Here is a 10,842-nt window from a genome sequence, read left to right on the forward strand (position 1 = left end):
GGACTGTTGCTCAGTGGTCCAAAGTACTTTTTTCGGATGAAAGCAAATTCTGCATGTCATTCGGAAATGAAGGTGCCAGAGCCTGGAGGAAGACTGGGGAGAAGGAAATGCCAAAATGCCAGAAGTCCAGTGTCAAGTACCCACAGTCAGTGATGGTCTGGGGTGCCGTGTCAGCTGCTGGTGTTGGTCCACTGTGTTTTATCAAGGGCAGGGTCAATGCAGCTAGCTATCAGGAGATTTTGGAGCACTTCATGCTTCCATCTGCTGAAAAGCTTTATGGAGATGAAGATTTCATTTTTCAGCACGACCTGGCACCTGCTCACAGTGCCAAAACCACTGGTAAATGGTTTACTGACCATGGTATCACTGGGCTCAATTGGCCTGCCAACTCTCCTGACCTGAACCCCATAGAGAATCTGTGGGATATTGTGAAGAAAACGTTGAGAGACTCAAGACCCAACACTCTGGATGAGCTAAAGGCCGCTATCGAAGCATCCTGGGCCTCCATAAGACCTCAGCAGTGCCACAGGCTGATTGCCTCCATGCCACGCCGCATTGAAGCAGTCATTTCTGTAAAAGGATTCCTGACCAAGTATTGAGTGCATAACTGTACATGATTATTTGAAGGTTGATGTTTTTTGTATTAAAAACACTTTTCTTTTATTGGTCGGATGAAATATGCTAATTTTGTGAGATAGGAATTTTGGGTTTTCATGAGCTGTATGCCAAAATCATCCGTATTAAGACAATAAAAGACCTGAAATATTTCTGTTAGTGTGCAATGAATCTAAAATATATGAATGTTAAATTTTCATCATGACATTATGGAAAATAATGGACTTTATCACAATATGCTAATTTTTTGAGAAGGACCTGTATATTAATGTCTATACATTGAGAGCGCTGAAACCAAAGTTAAAGTCCTTGTTTATGTTCAGTCTTGACCAATTAAGCTGATTCTGATTGTCTTCCAATCCTCCAACTACAACTTGACCTGAAGCTCTGCAGCTACATGAACTGATTGGTTTTAAATATACTTTAAGGACAACTGAGAAAGCATCTTTTAATGGTTGTATCTGCTCTTAATGGCTTATTGCTATCTTTTAATTTAGTTTCAGTTGTATTTTCTCAGTTGGTGAACTGTTTTAACTAGTCTGCTTTAACATGTTTTGTATTTATATTTAAAACGAAACCACGTGTCTTAATGACATGTGCTTGTATAAATAAACTGAAATACAATACATAAATACAATCTGGTATTTAATGAATAAATGAAATTATTTGAATAAAACAATTAGCTACAAGAATTAAGAGGTTTATTCAAATATATTTGCCGTCTCTTTTGAGTATACTGAAGAATCCAAATAACTCATTTTCCCATCATAATGAAACGTCCTTGAAAAGATGATCGATAATAAATCTGCTGAATTATTTCCAGAATCTCTGTGTTGGATCAGTCCCAAAACAGATGTGTCACAGTTTCACCACAAAAGCGAAAATGTCCAACAGTCAACAACGTCACAAGTTTATAAGAATTAAAGCACGTCTGAAAATAATACCAGTTAAATGAAATTAGCTGAAGGCGGGGAAGTTCAGGCATTATACTGTAGATAAGCTTCAATGATTTCTGACATTCAAACCGGATGTGGGGACTTTTACTGTGAAGGGGCTGACAGGAAATGGGCGGGGCTTCTCTGCTGAGGTTTAAACATGGCGGCGCACGGCTTGCGGTGCTTAGCGCCGCTGCCTTGTTAGGATAGCTCGGTTCAGACGTCAACGGCTTGGTACCGGATGCCTCGCGTGAACCGGACCCTCGTGTTTGTGCTGCTGCTCGTGAGCAGCTGCGCGTTCCTGCTCTTCCAGATCTACTACTACCGGAACTACGTCAGCAAGGTGAGGGGCGGGGCTATCCGCTCAGGTAAGGGGTGATCTGTGTGAAACAGAGGGACAGTTCAGGTTCTGCCAACTAAAGGTGAGTCACATGATCCAGAACAGCTGGATCAGCGCCCCATGGCCGTCCAATGATGATCCTGAAAGATTCCCAGATTTCCAGCTCAGTCCAGATGGATCATTGGATTCATTGTGGTCCAGGTGTTCTGCGCCCGGACAAAATAAACGGACCTGGTTCTGAACAGGTTTATTACTCTAACAAGGAAGCAGGAACAGAAAAGCTGTGAGTCCACCATCACTGCTCTACAGGATCTAAGAGCTAGCTCTACATCAAGGTGGAAAGACATCAGCAATGACTCCAGAGAAGCAACTGTTGCTAAAAATAATGTCCGTCTTCATCTCTAGGTCTGTAACCCAAGGTTTGTGTCCATCCTGGGAGAGAGTCAGATTGCTTCCTGGAAGTTGTCTGTGTGCAGGAACAGATGGAGACCTGCTGGTTCCTTCATGAGGAACCAGCCAGATGTTTCTACACCCTGTTATTGGATCAAACCACATTCTCCTTGAGGAACTCATCCTGCTTAACCGATTATTACTTCAAAGCGACTATAAGAACCATGAATAATCTTCCTGATGCTCCTAAGCCAATGTTCATCTGATGTATCTAGAATACATATTCAAACCTAAATACAGACCAGGAGAAATGAAGAATATCACACACAACCGTCCCATCAGCAGTGTCTAGGTACCGGTGCTGCTCACCGCCCCTCTCCACCCTTCTACCTTCAGATAATAAGTTTATTCCAAACCTTCACGCCTTTGACTGAAATGCGTCTTCTGTTCACGGTGGTTCTGGTTCTGAGGTTTTCCTCGAAGTCGCAGCCTCCTGCTCTATCAAAGACAGGTTTCTGTGTGTTTTCTGGCAGTTGTTCGTTTCTAGCTTCATGGATCAGCTGTGCTGTTTGAACCTATAAATACTGAACTGCTTTGACTATGAAAACCTGCCTTTGGCTCCATTCTGATAGAACCTCCATGGCGGTCCGAGGGAGGTTCTGTAAGCGTTGCCTCAAACTTCCACACAGGGACTCAAATACGCCAAAGTAAGAGAAGAGTTCAGAATATGAGGTGTTCTTTAATTCATAAAGGGTTATCTTCCAGATACTTTAAATATGGCATTTATTTCAATCTAATAATTTACTGTAGTATTCTGGTTTAGAGATCTGTAAAATAACTTGCTCTGTATTTTTATATCTATCCTCAGCTGTGCTTTATGGATTCTCTAGAAAGTGAATTCTTGTTCCTGCAGGCGCTTTGTAGCCGTGATGCTTCTGGATTTATATCTTTATTAGTGTCCTAGTGATCTAAATAAATAAAAACAGCACAAATGTAATAATAAATTAGTGCACCCCACATGTATTCTTACTTAAATGACTAAAACCCACACAGGCGTATCACATCAGGTGGGCATGGTGAGAAGATCTCTACTCAGCATTTAGAAGGAGGTTTGCTCTGTTTAAACCTCTGTCATTTAGTTTGGTGCCCCTGACTGTTGAAGTGAAAGTGAACAACATGGTGAGATCCAAAGAGTTGTCTGAAGCCTTCACAGACAAGATTGGAGCAGCTTCTGAGCCTGGTCAGGGCTTTAAAGAGGTCTCAGAAGGATTAGCAATCAGCCACAACACTATGGATAACAATCTATGAAAGAGGACATTCAAAACATCAACCAACATGTCCAGGTCTGACTGTCCAAGCAAGTTCACCCTGAAAGCAGACCGCAAGATGCTAAAAGAAACAGCCTAAAATGTCATCATGGGACCTACAGCAGGTGCCGTGGTTTGGGTTAAACCAGATACAGCATCCCAGGATAAGAACCTCATACCAACTGTGAAGCATGGAGGTGGAGGTCTTATGGTTTGGTGATGCTTTGCTGCAGCAGGACCGGTCCAGCTCACTATCATAGAGGCCATGATGAACTCCATCATGTATCAGAGGATGTTTAAGGAATAGTCTGAGACCATCTGGACCCAGCAACATGACAATGACCCAAAACACACCACCAAATCCACCACAGATTTGTTGAGAATTAGAAAATGAAAAGTCCTGGAATGGCATAGTCAAAGCCCAGATCTCAATCAAATTGAAGTTCTGTGGGGTGACTTAAATCAGGCTGAAATGGGGAAACTCTACAAACATCTCACAGCTGAAAGTGTGGAGTGGAGCAAACGGTCTTCAGGCTGATGTCAGGGATGACAGATGGAGACAAGAAGCTTCTCATTGAAGTTCTAACCCTAGCTATGAAGAGGGTGTCCTAACTTTTTCTTCTGCTAGAAAACAAATTGTTGTCAAAATATATACTTTAGTAAAAGTAAAATAATGTGAATTGTTGGTTTTTACCTGAGATGTAAACCAGAACCGAATGTTTAATGGGGTGATCTAGTTTTTCCGCGTTTACAATATCGACCCAAACAGTTCTACAGCGTTCAGCTCTTTAGCTTCAAGAGTCCCTTGTGTGAAGTTCACTCTGATGTTCTGGCCTTGCATCATCAGACGGGTTCGGCTGAGTCAGACCAGGGATGATCCAGTACCCTAACAGTTCTGGTGCTTCTCGTTAAGAAGACGTAGATTTAAAATTCTTTCTGCTGGTTTTGCAGCAAACTGGTCTACACCTCCTGAACCCTGCAGGTCATGTGACCTCCAGCCAAGTGCAACGGGTGAGTCAGAACCACCATTGATCCAGTTCCACCCCTGTCTCTGTATAAGCCTTACTTTGTTCTTCTCTCTGCAGCAGACCCTGAAGAAGTTCCTGGCGTTAGCTCAGCACTTCCGGCTGGCAGTGTTCCTCGCCGACACCACCGTGCTCACCCTGCTCTCCCAGGATGCTCTGTGGCATCGTGACCGTATGATACGTGAGCCGCACTGCAGCTTCCTGTGCACTGGCCGGCCAATCACATCTTTTGCTCTGCAAGCCAACCAGTGGAAGCTCAACGTGAGTGCGCCACCTTCAGGGTGAACACCTGCAGCCACAGAAACCAGCTTCCTGTTAACTGTTTTGTTTTTGTCCATCAGCCTGGGTTCCTATTGGCTGCTGAACAGAAAGGCTTCGAGCTGCTCGAGGTGAGAGGACATGACCCACGATTGGCCAGTCTGGACACCCTATCAGGAGAAGAGATCCCCCTGCACTTCCTGTTCCGCCTCCACGGTTACATCATCCATGTAAGCCACAATTGTCTGGTTAGATTTTGCAGCTGAAAGCTGTTCTATTGGTTCTGGTTTGGTTGGAATTGCTGTTGGAAGACATGTCACAGGTTCTTGCAGGTTGCTGTAGTACCTCTACTTGTCTCCAGGTGGTGCTCCTGTACGAGCGCAGTGGGAACTACCTGTGGCACGGCGCCTTGCGTATAAAGGCCAATATGGACCGAAGCTTTGCACCCTTTAAACTACTGGACTACGGACGCCATGCCGGAGCATATGATAGGTCAGGTCATCATGTGAGAGGTCATTTGACTGCTGGAAGTCATGTGACTCTGAGATCATGTAACTGTGTTTGTGTTGCCCCCTGCAGGCCAGAGCTGATACTCACAGTCATTGACAGCCTCGACATTCGGGTCCCGCGCAACATTTCCCATTTCCTGATGCAGCAGCAACGGGCCCGGTACCTGGAGTGTCGTTACCATGACGCACGTAGCTTCCTCCAGGTTTGTTTGTTTGTTTGTTTGTTTTGGGGTGAAGCCAGGGGCAGACTCATGTGACCTTTCTCTCTCTCCACTGCGTGTGAATACAGCTCTACCCTGATGATTCGTCCACTGCAGCCGTTGAGTTTCGTAGGAAAGCGAAGGCGTTGCTGAATTTAGCTGCTCGGACCCTGGGGGAGCTTGACATCCCCTTCTGGATCAGCAGCGGCACCTGTCTGGGTATCACCTGTTTCTGACTGAAACAAAAGTCCTAAAGCTTCAGGTCAAACTAAAAGAAGCAAAGCACCATCATGTTTCCCCCTCTGTCTTTACCGATTCCTTCAGGATGGTTCCGGCAGTGCAGCATCATCTCCTACAGTCAGGATGTGGACATCGGGATCTTCATCACCGACTTTAGGCCCGACATCGCCGAGGCGTTCAGAGATGCGGGGCTGTCACTCAAACACAAGTTTGGAAAGGTCGTAGTTTTGAACTCGTGTCGTCGTTTAGGTTTCAGTTCAAACTGATGTTTCATTTTAAAGTTAGTCTGCTTTTATTTTGATGGTCTTCTGTTTTGTTTTGAAGGACAGGTGGAGGACAGTCTGGAGCTGTCCTTTCTGGGTGAGGACATCAAACTGGACATTTTCTTCTTTTACAAGGATGGAGGCATTATGTGGAATGGAGGAACGCAGGCAAAGAGCGGCAGGAAGTTCAAGTAATCTTCTTCTTATTTATCTCTGGTTACGTCTGTCTTCAGGTCGGTCTTTGTTTCCATCCTGGAGTCATATGTCCCACTCTAGGTCCATTTCCTAAAACAATAGCTGGATTATGTTCTTCTGTCTGTCTTTCCGTCTCTGTGTTGGCATGGTGAGAAAACAGGGACCTCGTGTACAAAGACGTGTGGATTTGCTGCTAGAACCTGGCATAGGCTGGAATCCAAACGAATGGAACCGTTTGTTCACGTGGAACCAAGAACCTTTCCTTTCTACATCCTGATCAATAAGGAACGGAACGAGACTCCTCCGCTGAACCAGTCTCTGCCTACATGCAGATTAATCTCTGCAAGCGGTTCTCCGGGCTGCACGGTCAGATAGCACGTGTTCTCCGGGGAAGGAAAGAAACCTAATGATCTAGTAGTTGGAGATGTTCCTAAATGAGGCGTGTAAAATCAGAGATGTGTCAATGCTCTCCACCACCTACATGGATCCACACACAGTTACTCTAAATAATGCAGAAGACCACTGAGGACAGAGTGAAGCTGCAGGGTTTCAAACTTCATGCTTGAGTTTATCCTCAGAACTCAGAATAGCTCTGAACCTGCAGTTCCACCAATAATAACAGGAGGTGACCCAGTTTAACCATCTATAAGAGGTGATACCATGAAGACAAGATGATGTCTCCATCTCCTGATGCCCACTGAGCCTGTCTCTCCCTCAGGTCCACAGACTCATTGGGAATCCTCACCAATATGCCACTGATCCCACACGGTTCCAGGTTCTAATCAGATCCAAACGATATTGTTCGCTGCAACGATTGAATCGGGCCAGGCCATCTCATCAGTGTTGGTCCAAATCATTTGGCATCACAAAATAGACAGAGCGGATGAAAATGCTTCCTGTTGACACAGAGATCTTCCCTCAGCGATGGCGTTTCTATAGCAACATGCAGCTGAGTACTTCAGGCGCATCTGGAAATCGGAGCATTCAGCTCTATTTAATGGGAATCTGATAAACTGGGCTGGCATGGTCAAGATCAGCCCGCAAGGTTCCTCTAAAATGTTGCTGATGAAGGTTCTTCTCAGTCATCCAGGACCGTTGAAGATGTTTCGTTCTTCATCTGATCAGCTTTCTCAATTCAAAGCTGGGGAGGGAGAAGTTCAGAGCTTCTTAGTTGTTTGAGCCAACACCACCACGTTGTAGAGGGAGTCTAATCTGCATGTGAAGGTAGATGTTCTGAACAGCTTAGAAGCTCTGACTGGAGACCATCCTTCAGATGAAGAGCAAAACATCTTCAACTACAAGAACTGAGGTCCAGTTTGTTGTTGTTTTTTTTTACCTGAGTCTCTAAAATGTTCCTGTAGTTAAGAACCTCACACGGGTCAACAGCTGAATAGATACAAGCAGCAATCAGCTCCTCACGGTTCTGAGCTTCTGAACGGGTCGCAGCTCCAAGCACCTAAAGCAGCTGATGAACCAGTCTTCATCTTGGACCAGAAAATCCTCCATAAGTATAGACTCCCTTCTTGCTTAAAATACCTCTGATGAAAACTCAGCTCCACTGGATCAGAACAGTCCAAACACAGATCAGGTTCTACAGATACCTCCAATGCTGCTGTGGATGAAGTAATCATGTTTGGGATTATGCCAAAGACTTTCAGTCTAGTTAAACATGGTTTCTCCTTCTGAAGATGTCCTGTCAACAAGTTCTTCTTCTCTTTGGTCTCCCTCACTTACCTGTAGTAAATAAAGCTTCTTCTTTTTCTTCAGGTACATCTTCCCTTCATTCTCGCTGTGCTGGGCAGAGCTTCTGGAGGTCAAAGTTCGTGTTCCGTGTGAAACGCTCGATTACGTGATGGCGAACTATGGCGCCACCTGGAGCATCCCAGTTAGGAGCTGGGACTGGAAGTCATCACCTAGCAACGTGATGGAAAATGGGGTGTGGCCTATGGCGGAGTGGGCGGGACTTATCGAGGTTTACTAAGAGGAGGCGGAGCAGCAACTTTTTTTTGACATGTATGTGAAACACTGGCTTTGAGAATAAAGTTGAACTAAAACTGTAAATTTGTTTTTGATGGAGATGGAAACGGCGCCTCCTGCTGCTCACTCAAGTCAACAGTTTACAAACAGTTATTTGTTGATAAATATTACCTTAAAAAAAAGGAACATTACAGTGTGTTTAACAAAGCTGGGCTTTAGTTTAGTTTATTAGTTATTTGTCAGGGATTATTACAAAAACATTAATCTCACAATGAGAAGAGATGCTTTAAACCAGATTTAGCTAAAGCTACTTTCCATCTGCAGTCCCTGGGCAAGTGTGCACAATAAAACAATTCACAATACAGAAAATGACCATTCTCTCTTTAAAAGAAGTACTTCACAGTTCATATACAATACAAAACACATAACCTAAAAAGGTTAAGTAGCCTAAACTGATAAATACTAAAAATACTAGGTTCAAATAGATCAAGAGTAGATTATAAGGAATGAAAAGTATCGACATCGTTAGGACTGACGTTGACACAGTTGATTATTAATAATGTGTTTTCTTAGGTTTGGAGAAAATGTTTGCAGATCTACACATTACTTCAAACTGTCTGGCAGCTGCTTCCATTGTTTGATGGATTTAAATGAAAAAGCTTATTGTGATTTTTTTTTTTACAAAATCTAGTTATTGGGGTTGTTTAAAAGGGACATAGTTGAATGAACTTCTTTAATGAAGAGGGAGCAATATTAAAAATGTTTTAAATCATTTGTAAATTTAAGTATTCAACTAAACTATCGAAACTTAGCTAATTGTACTTGCTAAGGATGTTACAATGGTGATAATGAAAAGTTTAAAAGCCCTTAAGGGCTGGGTATAGAGAGATCTGAGTGGTTTCACTGTGATCCCATTAGCCTGAAACCAACAAGAAATGCAATAAATGATGTGGGAAACAACCACAGCACTGAAAAACATCAAGGATGCTTCAAGTGTGAGGCTGTTTCTTATGTGTCTGAAAGTAAAGATGTTATATTTGACCGAATTACCTAAATTTTTTATGTTTTTTGAACTCCATGGTTGTATCTAGGTGGACTCCTAAATATTTTATTTCAGATTTAATTTTGTGCCCTTAACAGTAATATTCAGTATGTCTCAAGTTTCTTGGTCTTACTAAAGTACATGCCAACCGTTTTTTTGACGTTTAACGTAAGATGAGAAGCTTGAAGCAAGTCACTTATTTTTCCCAGTGCAACAGACAATTTAATAGCAACCAGATTTATGTCATGTACATAGATGACATCATCTGCGTACATGATGATGTCTACGTCTTTGCACATTGGCGGAGGTTCGTTGATATAAATACTGAACAACAGGGGGCCCAAAGACGGGACCACTGTGGTGCAGGACTTCATAGAAGACAACGTATTATGTGTTCGTAACACAATCTGAGAGATACGACTTAAACCAATTGAAAGCATCACTGGACAAATTTTAATGAGATACTTTAGAGAAGAGCACAGTGTGGTTTACTGTATCAAAGGCTTTTCGCAGGTCCAGAACACAGCAGCCACTATCCCTGCTCTGTCCAGACTCGCTCTAATGCTTTCCGTCAAATAACAACAGGCTGTTTCAGTTGAATGATTAGATGGAAAACCAAACTGCAAATGATCTGCCAATGGCTGTGTGAGGAAGTTCTCAATATCTTTGGAAACTATCGGTAGTATAATAATTGGTCTATAGTTGCTCACGTCATTTCTAACACCTCATTTGTGGACTGGTATCATCACTGCCATTTTAAAGATACTGGGGAACATGCTTTCTTCAACCATAGAAGATATAGATGGTGTTAAAATATCTCTATGATTTTTAATGAAAATGAAATCGAGCCTCAAGTAATCTTTAGATTTAGAATTTGATAAAGACAATATTATTTTGTCTGTTAATCCTTTTGAAGTGCAATAAATCTGTAAATCTGTTTCAAAGCCCGACTTAAGGGATAAGCTGAAGTTCTCCTAGCGTATAACAGGAACCATAAGAAGTTCCTTGGTCTGCTTCAGGATCTGTGAACCATTTCATGCTTGCCCTGTTCACAGGAGGTCTGTCACAAGTACCATCTACCTGAGAACATGCCTTGTAGAAATGTGTAACTAGAACAGATTTGCACATGAAAGCTGTGATTTTTAGCAATAAAACCTCTTCTAAGTGTTGGAATGATCTGTTAACATTGGCAGTCCTGCAGGTTGGGCTTGGTTGTCACAACATTTCTGTGGACTTTACTGATTTAAACTCCTAAAAGGCTTTAGTGAGAGCGTCCTTCATCCTCCTCCTCCTTCACTGAGGTTTAACGCGAATTAACTAAAACACAGAGAACTGCTGATGTATGATGAAGACATGATCTGTGGTGGGCTTCAACCAGTAAGAAATGTTCTGCACCCTTTCTCAAATCTCCATGGTTGCTCCACAAAGTTCTCCTTCCCTGCCAGGGTGGAGCTTTCTGAGGCACATTTCTACCCTGCTAATACAATTTACAAAAGGTTCCTGCATTGAGAACAACCCTGGTTCCCAGAAAAGGTTCTGGTTCCGG

At 43.1% G+C, this 10,842-nt stretch overlaps 1 protein-coding gene across 2 annotated transcripts; it reads left to right on the plus strand.

Annotated features, from left to right (window-relative positions):
* The first annotated feature begins 1,657 nt into the window (after positions 1-1,657).
* Positions 1,658-8,338, plus strand: fktn (fukutin). Of its 2 annotated transcripts, none has more exons than XM_047372772.1 (10): positions 1,658-1,893; positions 4,539-4,598; positions 4,676-4,873; positions 4,954-5,100; positions 5,232-5,362; positions 5,450-5,582; positions 5,669-5,798; positions 5,904-6,037; positions 6,149-6,273; positions 8,045-8,338. In XM_047372772.1, exons 1-10 carry the CDS (start codon positions 1,792-1,794, stop codon positions 8,256-8,258), a joined length of 1,374 nt encoding a protein of 457 aa, XP_047228728.1. In that variant the 5' UTR covers positions 1,658-1,791; the 3' UTR covers positions 8,259-8,338. The 2 variants fall into 2 exon arrangements, with proteins under 2 accessions (XP_047228728.1, XP_047228727.1); XM_047372771.1 differs by having other exon boundaries at positions 1,659-1,893; positions 4,673-4,873.
* The last annotated feature ends 2,504 nt before the right edge of the window (positions 8,339-10,842 follow it).

This window comes from Girardinichthys multiradiatus, chromosome 8, assembly GCF_021462225.1.
Source record: "Girardinichthys multiradiatus isolate DD_20200921_A chromosome 8, DD_fGirMul_XY1, whole genome shotgun sequence".
Lineage (NCBI taxonomy): Eukaryota > Metazoa > Chordata > Actinopteri > Cyprinodontiformes > Goodeidae > Girardinichthys > Girardinichthys multiradiatus.